The 27,714-nt window shown below is 45.1% G+C and overlaps 2 protein-coding genes across 4 annotated transcripts; both read right to left on the bottom strand.

The window, feature by feature from the left end:
• Positions 1-952: 952 nt before the first annotated feature.
• On the bottom strand, positions 953-4,796 carry LOC139364522 (uncharacterized). 2 transcript variants are annotated; one of them, XM_071101321.1, is made up of 9 exons: positions 4,058-4,796; positions 3,670-3,788; positions 3,475-3,566; positions 3,224-3,353; positions 2,950-3,055; positions 2,681-2,850; positions 2,546-2,592; positions 2,429-2,457; positions 953-2,313 (listed from the first exon to the last, which is right to left on the bottom strand). In XM_071101321.1, exons 5-9 carry the CDS (start codon positions 2,991-2,993, stop codon positions 2,298-2,300), a joined length of 306 nt encoding a protein of 101 aa, XP_070957422.1. In that variant the 5' UTR covers positions 2,994-3,055; positions 3,224-3,353; positions 3,475-3,566; positions 3,670-3,788; positions 4,058-4,796; the 3' UTR covers positions 953-2,297. The 2 variants fall into 2 exon arrangements, 1 of the variants encoding a protein (XP_070957422.1); XR_011626476.1 differs by lacking the exon at positions 2,546-2,592 and having other exon boundaries at positions 2,429-2,486; positions 2,681-3,055; positions 3,475-3,788.
• A 129-nt stretch (positions 4,797-4,925) lies between these two features.
• LOC139364507 (gon-4 like b) lies at positions 4,926-27,509 on the bottom strand. Of its 2 annotated transcripts, none has more exons than XM_071101300.1 (31): positions 27,421-27,509; positions 26,632-26,888; positions 26,326-26,418; positions 24,930-25,159; positions 24,745-24,819; positions 24,556-24,606; positions 24,408-24,458; positions 24,175-24,273; positions 23,979-24,095; positions 23,470-23,646; positions 22,560-22,767; positions 21,921-22,022; positions 21,757-21,797; positions 21,553-21,674; positions 15,340-15,553; positions 15,064-15,150; positions 14,717-14,909; positions 14,385-14,538; positions 13,930-14,080; positions 13,696-13,812; positions 11,430-13,571; positions 10,971-11,238; positions 10,659-10,819; positions 10,298-10,495; positions 8,695-8,838; positions 8,308-8,604; positions 8,108-8,218; positions 7,801-8,011; positions 5,887-6,196; positions 5,697-5,799; positions 4,926-5,576 (listed from the first exon to the last, which is right to left on the bottom strand). In XM_071101300.1, exons 1-31 carry the CDS (start codon positions 27,432-27,434, stop codon positions 5,457-5,459), a joined length of 6,618 nt encoding a protein of 2,205 aa, XP_070957401.1. In that variant the 5' UTR covers positions 27,435-27,509; the 3' UTR covers positions 4,926-5,456. The 2 variants fall into 2 exon arrangements, with proteins under 2 accessions (XP_070957401.1, XP_070957406.1); XM_071101305.1 differs by having other exon boundaries at positions 21,921-22,019.
• Positions 27,510-27,714: the final 205 nt, after the last annotated feature.

The raw sequence follows: 27,714 nt of genomic DNA, 5'->3' as shown, positions 1-27,714 counted from the left end.
CAAGACAGTAGTTTTGGAATTGTTAGTTAGATTACTTGTTATTACTGCATTGTCGGAACTAGAAGCACAAGCATTTCGCTACACTCGCATTAACATCTGCTAACCATGTGTATGTGACAAATAAAATTTGATTTGATTTTGATTTGAACGTCAGATTTTTACCTTATCAGGTCGGGGATTCAATCCAGCAACCTTTCGGTTACTGGCCCAACTAGGTTGCCTCTCCTCAAGAGCATTTATGGAAGATGCACAAAAGTGTGCAAATGTATGTCAAAAAGAAAGATATACCCAGATGAGATGCTTGGCATAAAAGTCCAACTGAAATCTAAGCCTGTCCATAGTGCTTCAATAATCTTCACCCTATTTTCACACAAAATTGGATAAGAGTGTCTGCTAAGACACAGTTTCCCAAACTCAGTCCCCCCTTATCTCAGCTCGCTGGTCACCATTGCATCTCCCACCTGTAGCACACGCTCCAGCAGGTATATCTCTCTAGTCACCCCCAAAACCAATTCTTTCTTTGGCCGCCTCTCCTTCCAGTTCTCTGCTGCCAATGACTGGAACGAACTACAAAAATCTCTGAAACTGGAAACACTTATCTCCCTCACTAGCTTTAAGCACCAACTGTCAGAGCAGCTCACAGATTACTGCACCTGTACATAGCCCACCTATAATTTAGCCCAAACAACTACCTCTTTCCCTACTGTATTTAATTTATTTATTTATTTTGCTCCTTTGCACCCCCATTATTTTTATTTCTACTTTGCACATTCTCCCATTGCAAATCTACCATTCCAGTGTTTTACTTGCTATATTGTATCTACTTTGCCACCATGGCCTTTTTGCCTTTACCTCCCTTATCTCACCTCATTTGCTCACATCGTATATAGACTTGTTTATACTGTATTATTGACTGTATGTTTGTTTTACTCCATGTGTAACTCTGTGTCGTTGTATGTGTCGAACTGCTTTGCTTTATCTTGGCCAGGTCGCAATTGTAAATGAGAACTTGTTCTCAACTTGCCTACCTGGTTAAATAAAGGTGAAATAAAAAAATAAATAAATAAACAGCTGATTCAAATAACCAACTCATCATCAAGCGTCGACTATTTGAGAAAACTGTGTCTTGCTAGGGGGGAAAAAACTACATCTGCACGCAGGGGGGCCCAAGGACCGAGTTTGGGAAACCACATGCTAAATGACCAAAATGTAATGTCAAATGTATTTTCTTGTCTAAATCTTTTTGTATCAGATATTTTGTAACTTTTTGTTTGTTTTTTGTGTTTGTACCCCCTTTTTTCTCCCTCATCGCTGCAACTCCCCAAGGGGCTCGGGAGGCAAAGGTCGAGTCATCCTCCGAAACATGACCCACCAACCTCGTTTCTTAAAACCCACCCACTTAACCCGGAAGCCAGCTGCACCAATGTGTCAGAGGAAACAACCTTGTGAAACACCGGAGGAAACACAACTGACAACAGAGGTCAGCCTGCAGACACCCGGCCAGCCACAAGGAGTCGCTAGAGCGTGATGAGCCAAGTAAAGCCCCCCGGCCAAACCCTCCCCTTACCCGGACAACGCTGGGACAATTGTGCACCGCCCTATGAGACTCCCAATAACAACCGGTTGTGATACAGCCCGGCATCAAACCCGGGTCTGTAGTGACGCCTCAGTGCCTTAGACCGCTGCACCACTCGGGAGGCCCCTGTATCAGACATTTGATTCTATTTTTATCTATTTGCTTAGCAGGCACTTTTTTTATTTGTACCCGTAAGCAACTTTGCAAAAACTGTTGCACATAATTTTTCATTTTCTACATTTATCTAGAGTCTGACTGAGGTACCTTACTCAGAGTCAAGGACGCTACACTAGTATGCCTTTCTTGGGAATATTAATAGCAACCACCAAGTCACCAGTTTAACTGCAAAACCAATCCGCACATGTTGCCTATTACTGTACTTGCAGATGCTCCATCCTCTCACATTGAGAACATTACTATTTTGAAGCCCCATGAAAAAACTGCAGATTTTTTTATTTAGAAGTCCTCTATGTTATGAGTATTCAGTGTTGCTGGTAAGGCACAGAAACCCAAAGGAGATCTTCTGGTCGGGAAACTGTGTATTGCAATGGATGGCTCCTTTTTCCCCCTTATAGTTCATGTGTTCTGCTTCTTTGCCAGTCCACCCACTCATCCCTTGTTTTTTCTTCTCTCTCTTCATTGCGCTCTCACAAGTCTTCTCTGGCAGTGCCCAGGACAAGGGGATGTGTGGCCTCCTCCTTCAGATATTTGAGGAAATTATTCACCTCACGGCCACCCTATTGACAGATACAGACGGTTAAAACTGTGAATGAAAGTATCAGAATATTGATTACAGAGCATTAAGTGTTATTTAATCCATGTCCTTTGGAGGAGGAAAAGTGGTAGCCTAACCTTGTATTTCCGAGGTTGGTCCTTCTGTCCTGCTGAGACGAAGAAAATAGCGGGGAAACTGGGAAGAAGGACAACAACAGATGAGATTAAAATAGCAGACCGGTCTCTTCAGTTTACCAGCAAAGTAGTCCTCCAAGAACCTCTCCAGGGATTTCCCGTCCCGTCTGCAATGGATGGACAGATTAGCAGTGTGACAGCTGGCCAGACTGCATAAGGAAGGGTCTGTGATGGTCATGTGTTGTCGTAACTCACGTGAACTCCTCCTGCATGCTGTACTTGTGGCCCTCCCTGTTCCTGATGGTGATGAGAGGTAGCTCTCCCCTGGGCCAAACTCCTCCTCCAGCTCATCCTGGAACTCTGCTCTGTTGGCCACAGCGTAACTCAGCCCCTGAGACTGGAACTGAGTGGTCACTTTCATCACCCTAGGGAGAAAGAAGGGGTAGTGAAAGTGATGGAGAGAGAAAAAGAGAGAGGTGGATATCAGGTAAGAGCAGTTTCTTTCCCCGTGCTGTGGCCCTCACCAGCTGGCCATCAGGTTTATAGGGACTAAGTGAATTTGCCCCATGCCATCATCACGCTGTCCTCAAACTTGCTGTTGAGTCGTGGGGGCCGGAAGAGCACCACCGTCTGGTTAAGAGAGACACAAGAGGAGAGTGACATCATCATAAGGTACTACTACTTGGCAATAATCTATGATGTCATATCCAACTAATGTGCCCTCATAGTCTAGTGACCAGAGGTCTGAATGTTCAGAACCCAGGTGGGATTATATGTAAGGGGAGCTACAGCACATACTCTGATTCCACGCCGTGTTTGAGGCCCAGGCTCAGGTCTGCAGTGTGGGCAAAGCGGTGGCTGTCTCTCATTGCACTAGACGCCTTCAGAAACTCAGCCATCTGAGAGCTGTCAGCACCTGAGAAAAAAACTGACAGCAAGGAGGGAGAATATAAGTCCCTCATATAGTTCATTAAAAATATACATGCAATTGTTTTATTTCAATAGACTAAAGGTTCTCTACTTCGCAGTGATTAATAAAGTGAACTCACCAACCACACTGGCTTCAAAATTGTTGAATGCATCCAGGTCTCTCTCATTGTGCAGAGGAATGGAACTGGGACCTGCCTGTTTTTTCACGAAGCTCACAATGCCATATATGGGAACATGGGACAACATTAGATGAGTCATACATACACTAAAAACACAGACACAAACCAGAGCAGCAATGATTTTAAAGTAGCCACCTGCACTCCTGGGTCCATCATAAGCAGCAAAGTCCTCTCCATTGCGCAAGATTGAGTGTGGTGGGGTACCCATTGACGCCAAAACGTCCACACGTCTCAGAGTTCACTGTGCAGTCTACCTGGAGAAAATGACAGAAACCTGTTTAATAGCAGTGCATTCAGAGTGGCGGTATGTAGAAGCAGCCCTGATGTTAAAGCTACTGTGGGAACTGATCTCAATTCACCAATAAAGATAAAAGAGAAGCAACAGAGCTATCATGGAAAGTTGACCCCCACATTTTAAAGCAATACCCATCCTGTGGAACAAAAATGGATTGTAACGAATCTGGATGCAAGGAAATAAAATGCATCCCCTGGGTGTCATGTGTGGAGAAACTAGTATACTCACTTTAGCTAAAGACACTGTCCCTTTTCGTTTTGTTGCTGCAGTTTCATATTATGGGGCTAGTTGCTGTTGCGGTGACCACACCTGAAAGAGAGATCGGATGAAGGGAGGCGCCATACAAAGGAAGCGAATGATAAAATGTCACAAATGCTTGAGGCAAGTGTGACAGCTGAGATATCAGGTGACTTAGAAAAGTGTTAAAGAGAGACCTAGACTAGTCATAATCCACTACTCAAACATGTCAGCGCAGAATGCACAAATAATCTAACACTGTTAGTTTGAATTGAGCAGACACATTGAGTCAATAAAGCGATCTAGATTAAGACAGTTTTATCGGCTAACGTTAGCTGCACAGTTCTAACTGTAAATAGCTAAACTATCTACAACATTGTGCAGTATAATCGATATTAAAATCATGTTTAGTAAATTTGTATTTACTAAACATGTTTAGATGGCTGTCGTTCGTGCGTGCTAATTCATTAGCTACAACGTTAGCTATAACATTGTTTACTAAGGCGCGAAGAACTCCACCAACAGTCTCGTACTCTGCTACCGTGTAATCGAAATCAGAATTCCGGAGCTCGAGCACGTCGCTGGCGGCTACAAAGACGTTCTGCTGAGACAACGCAAAAAGCAAGAACAGGCTAAATGGACCCAAGGTACCCATCGCAGCAGAATTAATTGCTCCCAATAGCTATATACTGTAGCTGATATCCTCTGCTTTTCACTACCTCTCACTGCTCTGCATTCGTTCACTGCCAGGTGGGCGTGAGTGTAGTAGAGCCGTTACCAGGCACATCTGTGTGGGTCTTGGAGATTGCACTCTTATAACATCTCAGTCATCAACGAAAGGAATTAATCAAAAAAGGCAAACGGATAAATTACGTTTATTTTGTATAAAATATATAACTCTTGTACAGGTAGTATTACCGTGCAATACATGCACAACTCAGGGAATTGAAAAAAGTATTTAAAAAAAAAACATGTACATTAATTATTGGACTAAACACCATTTGTCTATTTATAGTATTTATTCAACTTTTGCCACACTAAGAGACTATGTTCCCTCGTCCCTCAGTAGTGCATTTGAGTGATAACTTTTAGACAAAGGGTGTATTTCTTTCAATAAATTAGTGATGTACAGTTACACAGTGCTCACTGTCAAAATTGGTTCTGGTAAAAATTGAAAAGCTGCCATCTTTCGAGCTGCTGGTGTTGCTTCAGCTCAGATGATTCTGATATGAGTTTATTAAAAGCATTCATATGCCCTCAATGTTGCTTCCAGATTTCACCAGCCTTGAACTGGTTAGTATGAATATACTGCAGTCAAGTATCTTCTCTGCTCCTCTCCTTTGAAGTATCTGAATTTAGTTCTGTCCTTTTTGGGTTGGTTCTGTCAAGTTCAGTCCTGCTCCTCATCTGTGACTGTCTGCTGTTCAGTGGTCACAGCTTCGTCCTCTAAGTTGACCTGGCGGGCAGCGGTGTGGAACAGGCGCATCAAGTCCCGAAACCGCCGAGACACCTGGACAAGAGAGAGATAAAAGAGTCAGTGGACGAGGGTTAATTTCACAAGCCAAGACTTTTCAACAAGTGTATTGGATTTGGATTTTTTATAGTTCGGTTACAAAAAAACAACCTTCACCTCATTGAGTGTCTTATTGCCAAGTTGGGTGGAAATTGCCTGGAAAGTACTCTGATTGGCACCTTGCTGCTGACAGGTGGTTAGAATGACACGGTCAGCCTCCCTGTAACCCAAAGAGGATTATCATTCTAACAAAAACATTTTAAAACATTAAACAAATACAAAACATTTTCAGGCTCGTCTTTCTCACCTTGTCCAGAGTATGACCTTCTCCCCACTGGCAGTGAGGGAGATGTTTTTGGCACACACCGGGGGATCGGAAGAGGGGCTGGGACAATGCTGCAGGGGGGTCAGGGGGTTCTCCATCTCCCCGCTAAAGGCTGTTGGGTGGCGATCAGACACCCCCGATCCTTCTCCATCCCCCTTACTCCTCTTTGGCAAGGGGCTGTTTTCTCTCTCCCCATCCTTCCACTCTTCCTCATCATCCTCATCATCCTCCTTCTCAGTGAGGGGGAGTGAGCCTTCCTCAGGACCCTCCCATGAAGGGGCTCCTTGCTTTTCTGAAAAGCATAATGGTTGTTTATCTGCAATGTGTGAAAGAGTTTAAAGGGTGGCTGAACTTCCTGATTTGACTCTAGTGTTTTGTCTCGTTCAGAAATGCAGCAATCATGACTGAAGCCAAACAAGAGTTGTCCAACTGGCCTTCACCACCACAGACCACGTGTATGGCGTTGTGTGGGCGAGCAGTTTACTGATGTCAACGTTGTGAACAGAGTGTTCCACGGTGGCTGTGGTTTATGGTATTGGCAGGAATAAGCTACGGACAACGATTGCATTTTATCAATGGCAATTTGAATGCACAGAGATACCGTGAAGAGATCCTAAGGCCCATTGTCGTGTTATTCATCCGCCCCAATCACCTCATGTTTCAGCATGATAATGCACAGTCCCATGTTGTAAGGATCTGTACACAATTCCTGGCAGCTAAAAATGTCCCAGTTCTTTCATGGCCTGTATACTCACCAGACATGTCACCCATTGAGCATATTTGGGATGCTCTGGATCGACGTGTACAACAGTATGTTCAGTTCCCACTAATATCCAGCCACTTCACACAGCCATTGAAGAGTGGGACAACATTCCACAGGCCACAATCAACAGCCTGATCAACTCTATGTGAAGGAGATGTGTGGCGCTGCATGAGGCAAATGGTGGTCACACCAGATACTGACTGATTTTCTGATCCACGCACGTACTTTTTTTTTTTTAAAGGTATCTGTGACCACCAGATGCATATCTGTATTCCCAGTCATGTGAAATCCATAGATTAGGGACTAATTCATTTATTTCAATTGACTGATTTCAAAATATGAAATGTAACTCAGTAAAATCTTTGAAATTGTTGCATGTTGCGTTCATATTTTGGTTCAGTATAGATAACTTGACCAGGTCTTGAAGTCGTCTAGGCTAGATAGTGCTGGCCTACTTATTTCGCGACCGTGGCAAAATTGGTTTGACATTGAATAGCCGCTCTGGAGCTAGTTAGGGACAGTCAATGAATTACACAATGGAAATGGGACAATTACTTACGTTGCACATCTTTTAGTTGTCTCATTAAATGCCTCCAATATTTGTATATGCAATTCTAAAATGTATAGTTGGTTTGACGTTTAAGTCATAGACACTTGGCAGCATTGAAAAACATTTTGTCCATGTACATTGCCATCTACTGATGGTCCCCAACTAGCCCGATAGGGATATTGAAAGTCAAACATAATTGACCATAGGCATTAAAATCAGGTCGCATCCAGCTGCGCTCCGAATTGATGATTACTTGGGTGCTGACAGCTGTGGGCAGGATTGAAATAAACCCAAAAGGAAAACAGTACCCTTCATTCCGTGACATACCATTTTTTCCTATCATCTCGCAAATCTCAGTTTTGGACAAGACTGACTTTATGACTCTTATCGATGCCACAATGCTGTTTTCAAAACGAGAAATTGCTTTTTAGGGGCAGTCGCACTTTAAAGTTTTTCATTCTATAGGTAACCTACAATGTATTTTCAGCCATATTACTTATGTAGATCAGTTTTACTTTAGTTGCTTTTGACCAAATAATGACAACAACCTTAATTCATACAGCATAGGTAGTGCAATTCTTACCAGGATGTGGACTGTTGGCCCCACTGTTGACTTCATCTTTTACTTCCGCGTCCACCTCTTGCTCTTCCTCTTTATCTTCCTCCCTCTCCTCTTCCCTCTCTTCCTCCCTCTCCTCACCGCCTGTCTCAGTGTGGAGGTTGGCTGTGGGGCTGGTTGCCGTGGGGTACAAGGGGTCAAGGCTCTTCATCGCCCTGGGGATGCCATCGGAAGCCTGAGCGAAGACCGCATGTCACATTCTGTTATCTCCATAACTCATTTTATTCACACAGACAGTTTAGAACAACAAAACACTAGACTACGAGGCTACCTTGTTGCCATGGCAGCGAGAGCATCCTTTCCTCTTGTGTCTGCGAAGCTTGGCATCATGGCTAGCACCATGACAGAGGCAGAAGCAGTCCTTTTCTGGCCAATCACACTCCTGTGAAGGACGACAACCAGCCAAATCAGAATCATAATTGCAAATGCAATTAGAAATCAATAAACGACACAGTCCACATTTCCTCAAACCTTGTAGATGCCATGAGAACCCATCTTTCTCCTCCGGCTGCGACCTGTCATTGGTGGAATCTCTTCTTCCTCTAGATCAGGGAGGGTCACTTCTTCAAAACCACCACTTGCCCCTCCCCCTGACCCCAAGCCAACACCCTCGCCTCCGTCTATTCCGCCCCCTACCTCCTCTGGCCAACAAGCCTCTTCAAACTGCCCTGGACGGGCTGAGGGTGGGCGGAGCTCGTCAAAGAATACCCAGAATTCCCCTTGCAAGTGGGTGTGGCCTTTCAGGAGGGAGGACATCTGTGCTTTAAGCTGTAGAAAACAGAGGTGGATTACACTGGTGATTTAACATTGGTTTACTGTGCTGACAACTAATGTGAATGGTGTAGAATACTGCCATACCTCCTCAATGCTGGCAGGACTGAGGCCAGGTCCCCCCTGCAGAGCACGTACGATTTTCTGGTAGTGAGAAAGGTTTTCCCCAAAACTAATCTCCAGCTGCCTCAGGAAGCGTCGACTCCGCTCAAATGCCTGCTGCTCCTCAAACTGGACAGGACATAAAACATCATAGTCGAAGAGTATTAATGGCTTTTTCAGCAGTGAGAACTTTGCAGATTCACTACAATGTGTTTGGCTACAAGACAAATAATAATTTTGTTGAACATAATTATATTTATATATCAACACTAGAGGTCGACCGATTAATCGGCATGGCCGATTAATTGGGGCCGATTTCAAGTTTTCATAACAATTGGCGTTGCATATAATCAATGCGGTGCCGGTTAATTTATCATCGAATCACAGTTTACGTCGCCAAACGGGGGATGATTTAACAAATGCGCATTCGCGAAAAAAGCACAATCGTTGCACGAATGTACCTAACCATAAACATCAATGCCTTTCTTAAAATCAATACACAGAAGTATATATTTTTAAACTTGCATATTTTTTAATTTTTTATTCATGTTAGCAGGCAATATTAACTAGGAAATGTGTCACTTCTCTTGCGTTCAATGCACGCAGAGTCAGGGTATATGCAACAGTTTGGGCTGCCTGGCTCGTTGCGAACTAATTTGCCAGAATTTTATGACAACATTATGACAACATTGAAGGTTGTGCAATGTAACAGCAATATTTAGACTTAGGGTTGCCACCCGTTCGATAAAATACAGAATGGTTCTGTATTTCACTGAAAGAATAAACGTTTTGTTTTTTAAATTATAGTTTCCGGATTTGACCATATTAATGACCAACGGCTCGTATTTCTGTGTTTATTACATTATAATTAAGGCTATGATTTGATATTTGATAGAGCAGTTTGTCTGAGCAGTGGTAGGCGGCAGCAGGCTCATAAGAATTTATTCAAACTTTACTGTGTTTGCCAGCAGCTCTTCGCAATGCTGGATTCACACCGCTGTTTATGACTTCAAGCCTATCAACTACTGAGATTAGGCTGGCAACACTAAAGTGCCTATTAGAACATCCAATAGTCAAAGGTATATGTAATACAAATGGTATAGAGAGAAATAGTTGCCGCGTTATAATTCCTATAATAACTACAACCTAAAACTTCTTAACTGGAAATATTGAAGAACTGGGAATATTGAACCACCAGCTTTCATATGTTCTGAGCTAGGAACTTAAACTTGAGCTTTTTTACATGGCACATATTGCACTTTTACTTTCTTCTCCAACACTGTGTTTTTGCATTACTTTAATCAAATTGAGCATGCTTCATTATTTATTTGAGACTAAATAGATTTTATTTATGTATTATATTAAGTTAAAATAAATGTTAATTGTTCATTCAGTATTGTTGTAATTGTCATTATTACAAAAATATATAAAAATGGTCCGATTAAATCGGTATCGGCTCATTTTGGTCCTCCAATAATCGCTATAGGCTTTTAAAAATCATCATTGGCCGACCTCTAATGAACACTCTGTTACATTGGGCCTGATCCTTAATAAGCATCTATGAAAATGGCTGTGATGTCATCCTTACCAGACCACACTCCAAAGCCTGCTCCGGGAGGAGGAAGGCCGCAAAGTCTCTGAGGAGGTCTGGCCATTCCCCCAGGACAGGACGGAGCTGGGAGAAGAGCTCCACTGCGCTGCGCCCCTCACCCTCCTGCTCAAACTCATATAGCAGCCCCAAGAACTCCTCCACCTTACCAGGTACGCCCTGAAGGGCTTCCCGCACCTGAGGGAGGAAGCCGGGTTCGAGAGTTAAAGTTAACCTTTTCTTTTTATTGGATAACTGCTACTAATGCTTTGCAACTTGTTTTGAAGTATGTCATTTAGAGTATGCTACCCGAGATCCAAAATCCACTTTACAAAAAACACAATCAATTTTTGTTCCTTACCCTGTTGAGGTAGGCCTGTGCAAAGGCGATGTCCTTGCTCTCTCTGAGGGGGTCGTTGTCTAGAATGTGGTCGTCATAGAGCAGCAGCAGCTTGGACGTATCCTTACTGTCCCTCTCCGGACGACGACTACGCCTCAGACTGCGAGGAGGCCTGCCTCGCCCTGAGGGTACCCAACCACAGGAAAAGAGAGAAGATACAAAACAAGGATTAAAATTAGTACTTATATCGAAGTGAATATTTAGTAGACCATTTCTGATAACCATGAAAACATTTTGTAGTGGGTCTCCATCACCCCTAGACCTGAGACTGACCTCTGCCACGTCCAGCTCCCTTCCCACTGGCTCTGGGGGTTCCCTCCCCAGGGGGCACGTCCTCCTCTCCAGGGACTTTACTGACCCCGCCGTCTCCAGACTCCAGCCCCTCCCCCTTGGTGGGCCCCTCCTCCTCCTCAGAGTTTTCCTCCTGGGAGTTCTGGGAGACGGGGGAGTTGGGTGAGGTGGGGGAGTTTGGAGAGTTGTCCTCCTCAGAGTCACACAGCCTCCCCTCTGAGGCCAGCCATGTCAGCTTCTTCATGGTCTCCTGTGGGATAGATGGTGGGCGACCGTTAGCAGGCTTAAGGAGAACTAATGAAGAGACTATTCTTAACTTTCTAGATATATTAAGGTAGAATCTTGTAAAAATAGAAACATTTGCTAGCTGTCTGAACAGGTAACCAACCTTACGCTACTTTCATGCCAAAAAATTCAGACTTAAACTTTTAAGTTACGTACCTGCAGCTCGGGCACTGAGAGAACAGACTCCTCTGAGGCTGATGACATCACTTCCTCTTCATCTTCATCCTGAGTCAGGTCATCAAAATCTTCCTCTTCCTCCTCCTCCCCTTGCCTCTCCTGCTCTCCATCCCCGTCTTTCTCTCCATCCTTCTCTCCTCCTCCATTCGGTCCTCCATCTCTTTCTCCCTCTTCTTCCCCCTCTCCACTTCCCTTTCCATCTTCACCCTGCTCTCCGTTTCTCTCCTCCTCTCCCCCTCTTCCACTGTCTCCTTCTCTTTGGTCACCCTCTTCTCCACCATTCTTCTCTCCTCCTCCTCCAGTTTGTTCCTGTGCTACAGTCCTTCCACTCAGCATGCCCATGCCATGCACACCACAATCTCCCTCCTCTTCTTCCCTTCTCTCATCCACTTCACCACTATTTCCCTCAGGTGGTATGTCAGGTATGTGCGTTGATGTAGCTGCCATGCACCACCTCTCTAGCCCCACCTCTCTCCTCTCTTCTTCTCCCCCTATCTTGTTATTCTCCACCCCATCCTCCCCTCCCTCCATTTCACCAACCACCATTCTCTCCAGGGCGTCAGCATGGCTTTCCAAGCTGGAGCAGGGGCTTCCAGAGGGTGACTCAGAAAGTGTCAGGAGAGGACCCTCCACATCCCCCCATCCCTCCTTCTCTTCCAGCTCCCCCTCGTCCCGTAATCCCTCCACCAATCGGTGCAGCTGCTCCTCTAAACTCGACCCGGGAGCATATCCGCTAGTCAGAACACTGTTGCTGGGCAACCGGACACTCAGTGCCTGCTGGTAGCCCATTGTGCCATTCGGTAAAGTGGTGAGTGGCGAGAGGCAGGAAGGTATGCCATTCGTTAACCCAGTAATATTGTGTTGGGGTGCAGGCGACAGACCAAACGGGAGGCTTTCAGACCGGTGAAACCCATTCTCTGAAGCATTGGATGACACGGACCCGTTTGAAACCAGGCAGTTTTTGGGCACCCATAGCATTTGCATAGAACCATGGGTCGCAGTTTGTACCAGTACATACTGGTCATTCTTAGGGGCTGAGAGGCTCTGGATGATTGACGGAGACATAATATCATGGGAGCTGCTAGACTGGAGTGTGAAAGTGTCTGTATTAGTAATGTTCGGAGTGTATCCAGAAAGGTTCTGGGAATAGGTTAAGGATGGGTCAAACCCAACTTCATCTTTGACCTCTGCATGAATTGGTTGCCCCCAGGTGCTGTTCTGATTGTCGAGGGAGGGGTTCATAGGGCTGGTTTTGATGCTAAGGGGAGGGGAGGGCGTATGAGAAAAGAACACAGGGCTAGACTTTAGCTGGAGCCTGCTATCAGGGGGTGTGGGGGGATAGTTCAGGGAAACTTCCAAGCTGGGTGGGGCAGGCAGGAGGGGCCTGGTCAGAGTACGGGCGAGAGCTGCTCTGGTCTTAGCCTGAGTGTCCTGGTGGGAAGGGATGGAGTGTGAGGGCCGCTTGGCCAATCTTGGAGCAGCACAGGCACGATGGGCTGAGTTAGTGACCAATGAGGGAGTACCACCATTCTCTGCTGGAAGAGCAAACAAGGGGGGTGGGGGTGATGGCTTTGGGGTAGCTGGTTGGATGGGCAGCAGTTTGCGAAACGGTGCCCGGTAGGGTGTTTTTTTCTCTGTTTGATTGGGACTCATTTGCATTACAAAGAGGGGGGCTCCCACCGGGATGGAGGGTAAGACCTGAACCAATGGCACTGCTCCATGGGCAGGAGTGACAGGAGCCTGGGACAATGGCAGGGCCCTCCGGATTGGAGTGCTGGGGGCCTTAGCCAATAGGATGACCCCTTGTGAGGGGATAGGTCCAGGAACATGGGCCAGAAAGCGGAGTGTATCTGGCAGGGCTTTGGCTAGGGGCGTAAGCGGGGCAGAATGGGTGAAAGCGTAGAAGGGACGAGGTTTAGGGGCAATGGGTGGGCGCTCGCCTTTGTAGTTCATGCAGGGGTGTAGGCGTAGGATGACATTTCTAGGGAGAGATGGGGGATATCGCGTCCCATTGGCGAAAGTGTAAGGAGGTGCTGGAGGAGGTGGAGGTATTCTGGATGGGGATTTCCCATGTGGTTTATTATACTCCATCACTGCCCTGTGGATGAATGGTAGACTCTTCTGTAGAGGAGAAACAATTTACATAGGCATTAGTACCTATTAGTAGTAATAGGGAAGTAAAATGGAGAATGACACATTTTCTCTGATAAGTAAATACTGAGAGTGGTGGTAGGTGAGTTTGTACCCGTAGCCAGTTGGGCATGACGGACATCTCTCTCTCCACTGGGGGGCGCTCCTCCCCTGGCATCACCCTGCTACAAGTCTCCTGCATGGCAGGAACTATGTTGTGCTGACAGTACAACTGAGAGAGAAGAAAATAACAGATAAAGACCAACATGGAAATAGGTGATAACATCAAGGCATGATCAAAACATTGAGAAAGACTGTGATAAGCATCAATGAGTTGTGAGGTCCACACCTTGATAGCGTTGTCAGATGCCTTGTGGCCACACAGCTCCTTGACACGGGAGCGTAGCTGGTCCTGCTTCTTGGTACGGATGAGGTAGCGACACATGAGCTGGTAGGGGAGCTCTGTCTGGCTGAAGTGCTTCAGCCCAAGTACAATAAGCCTGGAACAAAAATCCACATTGCGAGTAAATATCTAGTCTTAAGTCTAACATTCAAACATGCGAGGAGAAATGTGATGCTTGGTTGTAGTAGTAAAGATGACATAGGCCCTCATAGTTGGAACTATGTCGGTGAATGGTCATTGAATGGGTTTGGAGATAGCTAGAGAGAGACCCTATTTTTAGCAAGTGTTAATATTCAGCTCAATACTGAGCAGGCACTCACTGACAAAATACTCATGTTTGGCCATGCAGGACGTGCAGCATGTGTAAACGTGTGTGTGTGTGTGTGTGTGCAAACGTGTACCTGTCCTCTCCGCGTGTGTAGAAGTTGTTCTTGGTGCGTGGAGGGTGCAGTGCGGGATCCAGGCTGCAGTGAGGCAGGAGCTCTGGGTAGAGGAAGATGGAGCGGGTGGCGAGCAGCCAGGCCGTCTCAGCATGCAGCAGAGGGTATGTACGCACTGCAGGGACAACCAAACACTTACACGCAATTCACAAAACCCACCCTCTGACACACATAGATAACACAAAACAGCTACACACACAGGCTATCAATACCATCTTTAGTTCATACAATTCAGACTCTCACATTTTTACATTACATATGAACCACACACACCAGACCTCCCTGTTCATTACCATTGTTAGAGTGTGTTTGAGGCCTGGCAGGGGGGGTTGGAGGAGAAGGAGCGGATGGTGAGACAGAGCTCTCCTGCTCCTGGACCAGAGACAGTGCCCCCTGGAGGTTACAGGCCCTGAAGATGCTGCTGAATCCTGGGTCCCGGACTGACCTGATCGCCTCCTCACGCTGGGCAAACGTCTGGAGCTCCTCCTGGGTGGGAGGCACACAGAGACTAGGACTTGAGATAGATAGATAGAGATAGAGAGAGAGAGAGACAGAGAGAGACAGAGAGAGACACAGAAAGAGAGATACAGAGAGAGAGAGACAGAGAGACCGAGAGAGACAGAGAGACTCAGTTACTCACCAGGTACTGTTTGGTGGTGTGGGCCTTGTGGTGCAAGGCCTCCACAGGGCTGCACAGCAGGTGCACCTGGGTCAGCAGCTGTATGTGCTGAACAGAGACAGACAAAACAGGCAAGGGGGGTTGTCAGTGAGTCTACCAGTATCATGTGTCAATATTTAAATAATTGGAAAATAATTACAATAATTGGTGTCAATAATAAGGCAACTTTGAAAATCGAAATGTAATATACCACCAACTTCAGATCCTCAGTTAGGTTGGTCTGCTCGTAAAACTTACCTGTTGGACTTGCTGCTGCAGCTGGAGTTTCTGGATGTGGTCGAGCGTGAGGACGGGGCAGGGCAGAGGTGGCAGCAGCACCATGGGGGGTGATACCGTGACGATGGAACGGCCAGGGGTCTCCTGGAGGGCTCTCCTCTGCTGCAGAGCCTCCATCTGCTCCCTCACAGTACGTCGCCTCTCTGTTAGCATGTTAGCCAGTGGCTCCTGAAACCTGCAGAGATCAGAGGGCAGGGGTCAGAAAAGGGAATAATAATCATATTGATGACATAATACAGCACTTCATTGCATAAATCATCTCAGTGTGCTTTAAAGCATTAAAAAAAGACAAGCAATTTAGAAAAACATCATTCATGAGATGGAAGGTCCTGAGAGGGTGGGGAAAGTTCATGGCTTGAGTGGTCATCGGAGGAAGGTGGTCGTAAGGGGAGAGCAAGCAAAGATGGCAGGCAGGCAGCACTGTGTCATCAAGGTGTCTCACTGTCCCTCCCGTCTGTGTGGCTTCTCCATAGTAGGGCTCGGATGACGTTTGAGCTCAGCTACTGCAGTTTATGGACTCCGTAGTAAAGTTAGGTGTAGCTAGCTAGCTACTCCTTCACTACTACCAAAATTAAGTACCTATTGGGTGAATCTAAGATAGTCATGTGGCGCCAGAAAGCACACCACATTTCAATAACAATTTAAGAGTAGCCTTGTTGAGGATCGTAGGGAGGAATACTCCCGACACTGCACACCTCTGCTGTGCCGTCTTGCTTTCAGGCTTCTCTCCATCCCAAACCTCTGGACACTAGCTGGTATTTGAATATGGTCATTTAGCAGGCTTTATCACCAAAAATATTAGTACATGTGGCCCATGTGGGAGATGGGACTGAAGACACCCTTGACTGGAATTATACTGGACAAAAATATTAGTACATGTGGCCCATGTGGGAGATGGGACTGAAGACACCCTTGACTGGAATTATACTGGACAAAAATATAACAACTCAACATGCAACAATTCAAAGATTTTACTGAGTGACTGTTCATAGAAGAAATCAGTCAATTTAAATAAATACATTCTGCCCTAATCTATGGATTTCACATGACTGGGCAGGGGCACAGCCATGGGTGGGCATCACCCACTGGGGAGCCAGGCCCAGCCAATCAGAATACATTTCTCCCCACAAAAGAGCTTTATTACAGACAGAAATACTCGTCAGTTTCACCAGCTGTCTGGGTGGCTGGTCTCAGACGATCCTGCAGGTGAAGTAGCCGCATTTGAAGGTCCTGAGCTGGCGTGGTTACACGTGGTCTGCGGTTGTGAGGCCAGTTGGACATACTGCCAAATTCTCTAAAATGACATTGGAGGCAGCTTATGGTAGAGAAATGAACATTCAATTCACTAGTAACAGCTCCGGGGGATATTGCTGCAGACAGCATGCAAATTGCATGCTCCCTTAAAACTTGAGACATCTGTGGCATTGTGTTGTGACACAAAACTGCACATTTTAGAGTGGCCTTTTATTGTCCCCAGGACAAGGGGCACCTGTGTAATGTTCATACTGTTTAATCAGCTTCTTGATATGCCACACTGGTCAGGTGGATGGATTATCTTGGCAAAGGAGAAATGCTCACTAACAGGGATGTAAACAAATTTGTACACACAATTTGAGAGAGAAAAAAAAATTTGTGCATATGGAAAATTTCTGGGATCTTTTATTTCAGCTCATGAAACATGGGACCAACACTTTACATATTGCATTTTTATTTTTGTTCAGTATGTTTGGATTATGCAATATTCTGCTTAAAAGGCTCTAGTCTACACAAGGGGATCTGATGGAGGTTAATTTGCGTAGCTCTACAATACTTTTGTGCACTGAACTTTTGGAATGTGACGAAAGCGTAGCTCCGCTTGAGCAGACTGAAATCACAGTGGTGAGACTTAACCCTATCTACCCACCTCTATTATCCTCCTCTACTTTCCCTAATGTTTCTGAGTCATCAGTGGTAGCACTGTCACAGAGCCCTTACTCCACAGTGAGGAAAAACCTGTCTGTCTCTCCGCACGTCATACTGCCTCGTTAACATTTAGAGACATCCATTACAGCCAGGACCAGGACACAGTGACGCAAACGTGTGCATGCGTGGAGGGTTGCTGGAAGGAAGTAAAATGCTCTCATCAGCTCGGAGAAGTGGCCTGAAAACAGCACGTCGCACACACAGAGACCTCTCAACAGACGTCACAGTTCAAACATCAAAGTAGGCACATGTGCCAACCAGCTACTGAAAATCTGGCGCACCGGGAGTGTATGTGTGTGTGAGACACAAAGTGAGTTTGTTAGTGGTGTGTGTGTCTTTTGTTAGTATGAGTAGCTGTAGCTCAAATGTGTGTTAGTGTGAATTGTAGCTCTACTGTGAGTTCTGTCCACCTCCTGACACTTCAGAGGAAGAGAAAACACCAGAGCATTTCTCTGCCTCCCTACCCAAGCAGATACAGCACCCCTATGCTGCTCTGTCCCGAAGGGAGGCCTTGGTGTGTGTGTGTACGTCACTTCAAGTGATTCCTAGAATGGCATAGATGGATAGGCTCACTCGGCTACACAGCTGATGCCTGGTGGACTGTTCATTAACACTGTACTTCATTTTGTTTATCTGTCAGCCCCAGCCTCAAACTCAGGCCCTGTGTGTAGCTAACTGACCCTCTCTGCCCATTTATCGCCATTTACCTGTTGTTGTTGTCTTACTTAGCTCTCCCAATCAACACCTGTGATTGCTTTATGCCTCTCTCTAATGTCAATATGCCTTGTATACTGTTGTTTAGGGCAGCTCTCATTGTTTTATTTTTCTGCAGAGCCCCTAGTCCTGCTCAACATGCCTCAGATAGCCCACTTGTCCCATCCCCACACACATGCGGAGACCGCACCTAGCTTAACTGGCGCCTCCAGAGATGCAATGTCTCTTATCGTCACTCAATGCCTAGGTTTAACCCCACTGTATTCGCACCCTACCATACCCTTGTCTGTACACTATGCCCTGAATCTATCCTACCACGCCCAGAAATCTGCTCCTTTTATTCTCTGTTCCCAAAGCACTAGACGACCAGTTCTTATAGCCTTTAGCCGTACCCTCATCCTACTCCTCCTCTGTTCCTCTGGTGATGTTGAGGTTAACCCAGGCACTGTGTGTACCCAGGTGGTCTCATTTGCTGACTTTGCAACCGTAAAAGCCTTGGGTTCATGCATGTTAACATCAGAAGCCTCCTCCCTAAGTTTGCTTTATTCACTGCTTTAGCACACTCCGCCAACCCTGATGTCCTAGCAATGTCTGAATCCTGGCTTAGGAAGGCCACCAAAAAGTCTGACATTTCCATCCCCAAATACAACATTTCCATCCAAGACAGAACTGCTAAAGGGGTCGGAATTGCAATCTACTGCAGAGATACCCTGCAGAGTTCTGTCATACTATCCATATCTATGACCAAACAGTTCGAGCTTCAACTTTTAAAGATCCATCTTCTCCAGAAATAAGTCCCTCACTGTTGCCTCGTTATTGACCCCCATCAGCTCCCAGCTGTGCCCTGGACACCATATGGGAATTGATTGGACACCATATGGGAATTGATTGGACACCATATGGGAATTGATTGGACACCATATGGGAATTGATGGGACACCATATGGGAATTGATTGGACACCATATGGGAATTGATGGGACACCATATGGGAATTGATGGGACACCATATGGGAATTGATTGGACACCATATGGGAATTGATTGGACACCATATGGGAATTGATTGGACACCATATGGGAATTGATTGGACACCATATGGGAATTGATTGGACACCATATGGGAATTGATGGGACACCATATGGGAATTGATGGGACACCATATGGGAATTGATTGGACACCATATGGGAATTGATTGGACACCATATGGGAATTGATTGGACACCATATGGGAATTGATTGGACACCATATGGGAATTGATTGGACACCATATGGGAATTGATTGGACACCATATGGGAATTGATTGGACACCATATGGGAATTGATGGGACACCATATGGGAATTGATTGCCCCCCATCTATGGTTAGAGTTCGTACTGCTAGGTGACCTAAATTGGGATATACTCAACATCCCGGCCGTCCTACAATCTAAATTAGATGCCCTCAATCTCACACAAATTATCCAAGAACCTACTACCGGTAGGTACAACCCCAAATCTGTAAACATGGGCACCCTCATAGATAACATCCTGACCAACATGCCCTCCAAATACACCTCTGCTATTTTCAACCAGGATCTCAGCGATCACTGCCTCATTACCTGCGTCCCCTCATCACTTCAAACACTCCCTAAAACACTTCTGCGAGCAGGCCTTTCTAGTCGACCTGGCCGGAGTATCCTGGAAGGACACTGATCTCATCCCGTCAGTGGAGGATGCCTGTTTGCTCTTTAAAAAGTGCTTTCCTCACCTTCTTAAATAAGCATGCCCGTTTCATTTAAAAAAGAAACTAAGAACAGATATAGCCCTTGGTTCACTCCAGACTTGAATTCCCTTGACCAGCACAAAAACATCCTGTGGCGTACTGCACTAGCATCAAATAGTCCCCGCGATATGCAACTTTTCAGGGAAGTCAGGAACCAATACACGCAGTCAGTTACGAAAGCAAAGGCTAGCTTTTTCAAACAGAAATTTGCATCCTGCAGCACTAATTCCCAAAATTGGGACACTGTAAAGTCCATGGAGAATAAGAGCACCTCCTCCCAGCTGCCCACTGCACTGAGACTAAGAAACACTGTCACCGCTGATAAATCCACAATAGAGAATTTCAAGAAGTATATGTCTACGGATGGCCATGCTTTCCACCTGGCTACCCCAACCAACAGCTCTGCACCCCCCAGCTCTGCAGCAACTGGCCCAACTTTTTTCTCTGTATATATCAATGAGGTCGCTCTTGCTGCGGGTGATTCTTTGATCAACCTCTACGCAGACGACACCATTCTGTATACATCGGGCCCTCCTTAGAACACTGTGTTAACAAACCTCCAAATGAGCTTCAACACCATATAACACTCCTTCCGTGGCCTCCAACTGCTTTTAAATGCTAGTAAAAACTAAATGCATGCTCTTCAACTGATCGCTGCCCGCACCCGCCCGCCCGTCTAGCATCACTACTCATCACTACTACATCACTAATTGTGAAAAACTGAGTTTAAATCAATTTGGCTAAGGCTTATGTAAACTTCCGACTTCAACTGTATATCACTCCAGTGTAAATTCCTCAATTATAATTACTTTGCTACTATTGGTCTATGTATTGCCTTACCTCCTTACTTAATTTGCACACACTGTCTACAGATTTTTCTATTGTGTTATTGACTACATGTTAGTTTATCCCATGTGTAACTCTGTGTTGTTTTTGTCGCACTGCTTTGCTTTATTTTGGCCAGGTCGCAGTTGTAAATGAGAACTTTTTCTCAACTGGCCTACCTGGTTAAATAAAGGTGAAATAAAAAAATAAAAATAAAAAAAACGCATGAGTGGCTGCAGTCACGTATCCTGCAGTTGTTCATAACACATACAACAGATGGCCAATTTGGCTCACCAACCAGCACAAAGTCAACAAGAGGAGGACCGTGTTGGTAGAAAAAAGCAAGGGTGAGCTAAACGGTCACACATTCACATCGATTCAGTTCTGGGATAGATAGCACTGTTGACTCAAGGAGGACCAGGAAGCAATGGATTATTTGGCTCATCATAATGCTATTTTATGAAACAGTTGTCATTTTAAGCGCATCTCAAAAGTCTAGTTGCTTCATCTGGTTGTTTGCGCCGCATTAAAAGCTCTATATTATTAATATGAGGTACTGGGTTGGTGGACCAACTCAGTGACCTTGTGGTTAGTGTCCACTCTGAGATCGGAATGTTGGGAGTTCGATCCCCGGCCGAGTCAAGACTGTAAAAATGGGAACCAATGCGCCTCTGCTTGGCACTCAGCATTAAGGAGATAGATTGGGGGTAAGGCCCTGCGATAGACTAGCGTCCTGTCCAGGGGGGTCTACTTGTACATCAAGCTGCCTCATGCTACAGAAACAGGAGATCTGCTCCTACAAGCTGTTCCAGCTCAGGGCTACTTACTTACTGGGTTGGCAGTACACTTTTTGAAAGCCCTTTCTTTCCAGAGAGAAATAGGGAGAGGGTCAGGGTGGAATCATACCGAATGGCTTGTGGAACGTTGAATTGCGGAGCACTCAGGGGTGGAGCAGCTTCCTCCCTCTCTTCATCTTCTTCATGCCCATCGTCATCCTGCCCATTCACTATTAGCTCATCATCCTGGAACTGAAGGGGTAAAAAGAGTGAGATTCAGAAAATATATTTTTTTTAAGAGAGAGACTTGCAGATATGATCCCATAATCCTCACCGTCTCGAAAAGCTCCTCCAATAGCTCGTTCACTTCCTTTTCTGAAAGAGAGGGAGAAAGAAAATAGTTTGGTTGATTTTTCCCCTTGAGCAAAATGTAATTTATTTATTTATATATATCTGTGGTTAGGGTTGATGTATGGAAACATTATTACAGAGACTCACTGGTGATGCGTACGGCCCGGTCATTCCTGTAGTCCTCTCGGTCAGGCTCATCCAGGTCCTCCAGGAAATTATACTCTGGGTCGTCATCATCATCACCCTCTTCTGAGAGAGAAAAGAGAAGGCGGAGGTCGCGAGAGAGACAGAAAAACAGTTATTTTAAACTGTTGTAAAGTGAAGAAAGGTATATGGCCTAAGGGTAAAATGGCTGTCAACACACACAACCATAACCAGTGAAGACGAAACGGGAAAGATGAGGCAGAGTGGGGGAGACAAACAGGAGCAGAGCAGTGGGGGGGGGGCAAAGTCAAAATAAGCAAAACATGACAGAGCAAACAGAGAACAATTAAACCAACAACACACACATCTCCCGTAAAATGTGTACACACACACAGGTTAAATGCAGCTCCATCTGTCTCAAGTCTACCTGCTTCACACTTTTCAGTGTTTGGAGGAGTGCCAACTTTTTGTGTATTTCACTAATAAAAGTATTTGCTCCAGGAAAAACTGAATTCATGACCCATTTTGAGAATTATGTAAAATCCTGTTGCATTGGTTTCTACATGGTTGGACCATTCAATTTCAATAGTACACCGCCCATCCTTGAATCCTCCCTCATCATCCCTTTCTTTGAATCCTAACCTTCATTCTCCATGTCGGATGTCATGAGGCCCTGCAGCCACTCGCTCCAGTCGCGGTCCTCCAGGGCCAAGCTGTAGTCGTACATGTCAGGCGTGATGTCAGGGGCATGTAGCTCCGCCTCCAGCTTGCCCAGGGGCACGTTCCTCAGGGTCCGTTTGGAGCGGGTACGACACGCCACCAGGCTAGACCCTGCACCTCCAGTCAGAGGCTGGAAACAGAGAGATGGAACCAATGAAGAAAGAGATTCACATTTGTCTTGATATGGCTGAATAGTGTCCTGATACGAGTCAGGTGATTTCCTGGTATAGCCGAATAGTCTGCTAGTATTCATGGGTTGCACGTTTTGTCACAGTATTGTTTTGAACATTCTCTTGAGGACTGGTGACCGAATTAACGTTCTACTCAATGCATTGTCAATGGCGGTGATGAAGACTTCATCAAAAGAGCATTACAGTTGCTTGAAAACCCTATGACATTTCAAAAGGAGGCAAATAATTAGTAAGAAAACCTTTTTGTCATAATTGTGATGTCCCCAGATTGACTTTAGATGCAGTATAACTTTAGCTAACTATCTGAGATTAAGGGGACAGCACTGAATTTTAGCTAGCTAGCTATTTTTGACAAACTTTGCTAGCTAATGGAAACATTGCCCTCTCTCTAAAGTAAGTTTGACGACATAATGATGGAAAAGTTGTTTTTGACTAATTATTTCCTACTTTAGCACTGTTATCCTATTTCCATGCCACTGTAGTGTAATTTAGAATAAATAGGCATTAGCCCCTGTCCAAAATGACTTGGCATCAGTCGGGGACCAATATGGCTGTGGTGTCTGTATAAAGTTCATAACAATGGCAACAATGTGACTAAGTGACGGAAGTGCAACCCATTAATAGTTTAACAGTTTCAGTACCTGGAAGGATTCGGTGCAGATGGGGCTGAGTTCCAGCTCTTCCTCCACTGCGTGAAGCTTCTCCAGGAAGGTGCAGTCTTGGGGCCTGAGGGGCCGGGAGGGGCCAGTGGAGGATGGGGGCGGAGGGGGCCCCATAGGAACAGTCTCCACCCTCAGATGTCTGGGCTGCCTTGACTTCTAAACATAAACCAAGACCAACATTACAGTACACTCATCCAGTGCACATTGTACATATTAACTCAGTCAGTTAACTCTGACACTGTATATAGTATGTTAACTTACCTTCTTGTATTCTTATTTATATTTCTCGTTAGTTGTTGTTCTACCTTATGTTATCTTTAGTATTACATTTGCATTGATTACTGCATTGTTAGGTTTAGAGGTGTCAAGAAATGCATTTCACTGTACTTGTGACAAAAAAATGATAAAATAATAATTGCATTCTTTCCCCCCCCAATTATTTCAATAACTATCAATCAAAGGCCAAATGCAGAGGTGCGGTGTGTTACCTGTCTGGGACTGTCAAATCTGTCCTCTTCACACTCAGAGTGTCCAGGGGTCCTGGGCCTCGCCCCTCGGGCACACCGTGGGGACGAGGCTGTGCTGTCCACATCACTCCAAAATGTCTGAAACGACCATTTCACAGGCATGACATCGTAGTCACATAGCACACACCTTTGACTGATTGAAAATGCTCTTCCTCACCTCCTCTGTAGTCTCATCCTCATCATCCTCATCGGGGCAGTACTCTTCATCAGAGGAGTCCTCCTCCTCCTCCAGAGGGATGTCAACAAACTGGGGAGGCTGGGGAGAGGAAGCAGGGAGCGAGATGAGAGGGAAAGAGTGAAATAGAGGGAGAAAGCAACAGAGATGAAACAACAGTGAGGAGTAATAAAGTATTTGACATGACACTAGCACTATGTGTGACAGGGACATACCTTCACTTCAAGGACTCTTTTGATAGGACAAATATTCCAGGTGGGGATCCCCTGCAAGAGAAGAGGAAGCCGCTTTAGACTATTGAGATGAATCCAGGACAGAATATTAAAAGGTAGCTAGCTACAAGTTGTGTTACTGGAAACCCACCACCCCCCTTTCTACCACCTCCTTCAGTCTGGAGCGGGTCATCTTGGGCTCCTGAGGGATGCAAATAGAAGATAAAAACTTTAAATTTTGGCAGAGGAGAGAGAAATTATTTTAAAAACTTGCAAGTGATATCAGCAACCAATTTCTGAGTTGTACTGTCAGTATAACTTGCTGTATGTTGACGCTCACAAATAGGGGTAGGTCCTGCGTCTCCTGGATGGCTGCTTTCATCATGGCCACTACGTGCTCGTTGGTTATCACCTCCTGAGGGCAACATTCACAGGTGTCAGTCAAAAATGTTCAACACTAACATTAGTACTTAGCAGTTAGCATTAACCCCTCTTTTTCCCGATTTGAGACTCCAGGTAACTCACATGAAGGATGGTCCGTACATTGACGGAAGTCAAGTTGTGTTGCTGTGACTTCCTCTCCAGATCCATATCCAGCTGTTCAAACTCATCTTCCTCACTGTCACTGGATGAATCTTCCGACAACCTTTTTCCAGCCACGGAGTGTCCCTCTTCCTGCCCATTGTCTAAAGTGCTCTTCATTTTCGAGCCGTGCTTCCTCGTTGACAGCCTTTGGCCCCCACAATCCTCTCCATCTTCAGACAGAAGTAATGAATTTGTGCACATCAAAACAGAAACCCAATTCTCATACACTAGAAATCTGATTCAGTGTTTCCAAAATGGTGGGTATGTCCACAGAGAAGGGATAAGCAACGTTGATGGGGGTGGGGGCCAGAATAAATCTGAACACATCATGAGGGGCTGCAGTGGCTCGCGGGTCTGCATACCAACATCCATACCCACACATGTAGTCAGAGCAAGCCCTAGACTTTTGGGGGCGCTAAGTGAAATTGTTGGGAGCAAAACATTTTCGCAGCTCTGTTAAGGGAATTTTTATCAATGATGACTAATTATGTATACATTTCAATCAGGACTGACTAATCCGAATACTAAATGTTACTGTATATGTATGAGTTTTCTTTCTTGATCCCAGTACTGAAAATAATGTGTGTGTGTATTTGGTCAAGAGTTTAGAACAATGACGGTCTGTTCCTTGGTACAAATGAATCAGACTGGCTAGAGTGCTTATCTACACAAGAAAACCTTGACTCGTAAATTATATTAAATTGGTAGGGAGACGGATGTGGGAAGGCTTGATATACAGCCTTTGTACTGGAACGGAGATGGCACGGGGTAGTGTTAGAACTAATGACGTCATTTTCAGTTTATAACCTGTGGTAACCTGTATTGTGGCAGTACTCTCTTGAATAAAGGCTGTTACTTGACTTTTAAGACCGGGCTCTGTCCATTCCTATAAAATAAGGGTCTTACAAATTCTTATGAATTGACAGAGTGTTTAATTTTAATTGGGAATTAAAACAGAGGAATGAAATTCCTTCAACAAGCTCCCCCTCTTGACAGTGGAGAGAGCTAATTTCCACACATTTTGCCAAGGGGTGTGAAAGCATTTTGCCAAGAGGTTTGGAAAGCAAGTTTGCTGCAATTCTACATATTTTGTCATTGGGAAGAGAGAATATGTAGCAATTTAATAACTTATTTCATGCTAATCTTTCAAAAAATTGCCACAGGGCAGAGAAAAGAAATTCAGCTTTACAGCTAATTTCTTACAATTATACTAATTTCGCCATAAGGTGAAGAGAAATTATTGCAGTTATGAATATGATATCTGAGGGTTATCTGGGGGGGGGGATTGTTCTTGTTTAAATCAGCGTGTCACAAGAAGCAGAGTTGAGAAGCTCACCTAAGGTAATTACCAGGCCCAGTTCTGTGTCATCCTCCTCTGCCTTGGAGGGGCTGGGAGATAGCTGACAATCTTCCCCATTCTTAAGCTGGCCTGCAGCAGATACAAAACAAAGATTTCACAATGAGATAGGAGTTGATCACATTCCCACCACTGAAGCATGTAAAAACCAATATATGTAAAACCAATGAAATGCCCTTGCACATAAACTCCAACATCCCTTCATATCTCAGCAACACACTAGGCGTTACTTGTCATCCCTCTCTCTAGTTCTCCATTCCCCCTTCCTTTTCTCATCCCTCGTACCTGAAGAAATTGTCCTCTGCTTGAACCTGGGAGAGTGTCTCATTGGTGACAGCCCATCTGTGACCGTCATCCCAGAGCCCTTTCCCTTAGCCGGGGTGGAAATGGAGAGATGTCTGTTAACAGAGAGAGTGCAGAGTGGACCACCATTGGAGATCTGAGGGGCACAGGTTGTCTCATCCCTCTTCAAGGCTTTAGAACGCATGGGCAGTGGTTCTGGGGTGCTCGATTTGCGTTTCTGGGCTTTCATGCTTCGAGGCCTGAAAGAACACAACAGTTTAACGTTACAGTTACATGAGGGGGCTAACGTTAGCAGACAGTAAAATATACTCGGTCATAGAATTTACAATATGATGAAATATTTGCAGTTGTTACTAGCTAGACAAAATGTACATAGCCGAGTAAAACAGCTAACGAATGTGTCCCATGTGTGCAATCCAAGCTACTATCTAGCTAGCTATTATTATCTAGCCAAGTTAGCAGGCTAGTGTTGCCGCTTTCTCAGTTGCAGTACAAAAAGCACAACCAAGTCATCACAGCTATAAAACATTTCTTACTAGCTAAAATAATCGCATGACACAAGTGACGCTACTCACGCTAATGACCCTGAAGTAGTTGTTTGGGTAGTTAGCTAGCTAGCTTGTGTTGTTGTTATTAGCTTGCTGGCTAACGACGTATATTTGTCAACAACTAACCTTGTGTGTTTGTGTGTCTCGGAACTAGACGCCCGACTTTTCTAGGTTGACAGTACATTGACCTTTCAAATTTAGTAACTTTCTTGGTGTCACTTACCCGGAAATAGGCATTTGGTGCCATGAGAAGATAACGAACTAAGCAAATCTCAAAATAATTTACAGCGCCCTTTCCCGCGTGTCACAGATAAATCCATCCCCACTTAATTTCCCCATAGCATTAGAGATCCTACCTCAAGTACAGTGAAAGGTTAGACTATTCAATCGACGTGGTTTCAGCAGCCCACAGTAAATGTTTGTGTTATTAACCACACACAATCTTTCAAGTTGATTCACCAGGTTATGTTTTCTTACAAATCAAATGTATTTATATAGCACTTCGTACATCAGCTGA

The sequence above is a fragment of the Oncorhynchus clarkii genome, chromosome 2 (assembly GCF_045791955.1).
Source record: "Oncorhynchus clarkii lewisi isolate Uvic-CL-2024 chromosome 2, UVic_Ocla_1.0, whole genome shotgun sequence".
NCBI classification, from domain to species: Eukaryota; Metazoa; Chordata; class Actinopteri; order Salmoniformes; family Salmonidae; genus Oncorhynchus; species Oncorhynchus clarkii.
Note: the sequence above shows the minus strand (reverse complement) of the source record. Positions and strands in the feature narration are given on the sequence as shown.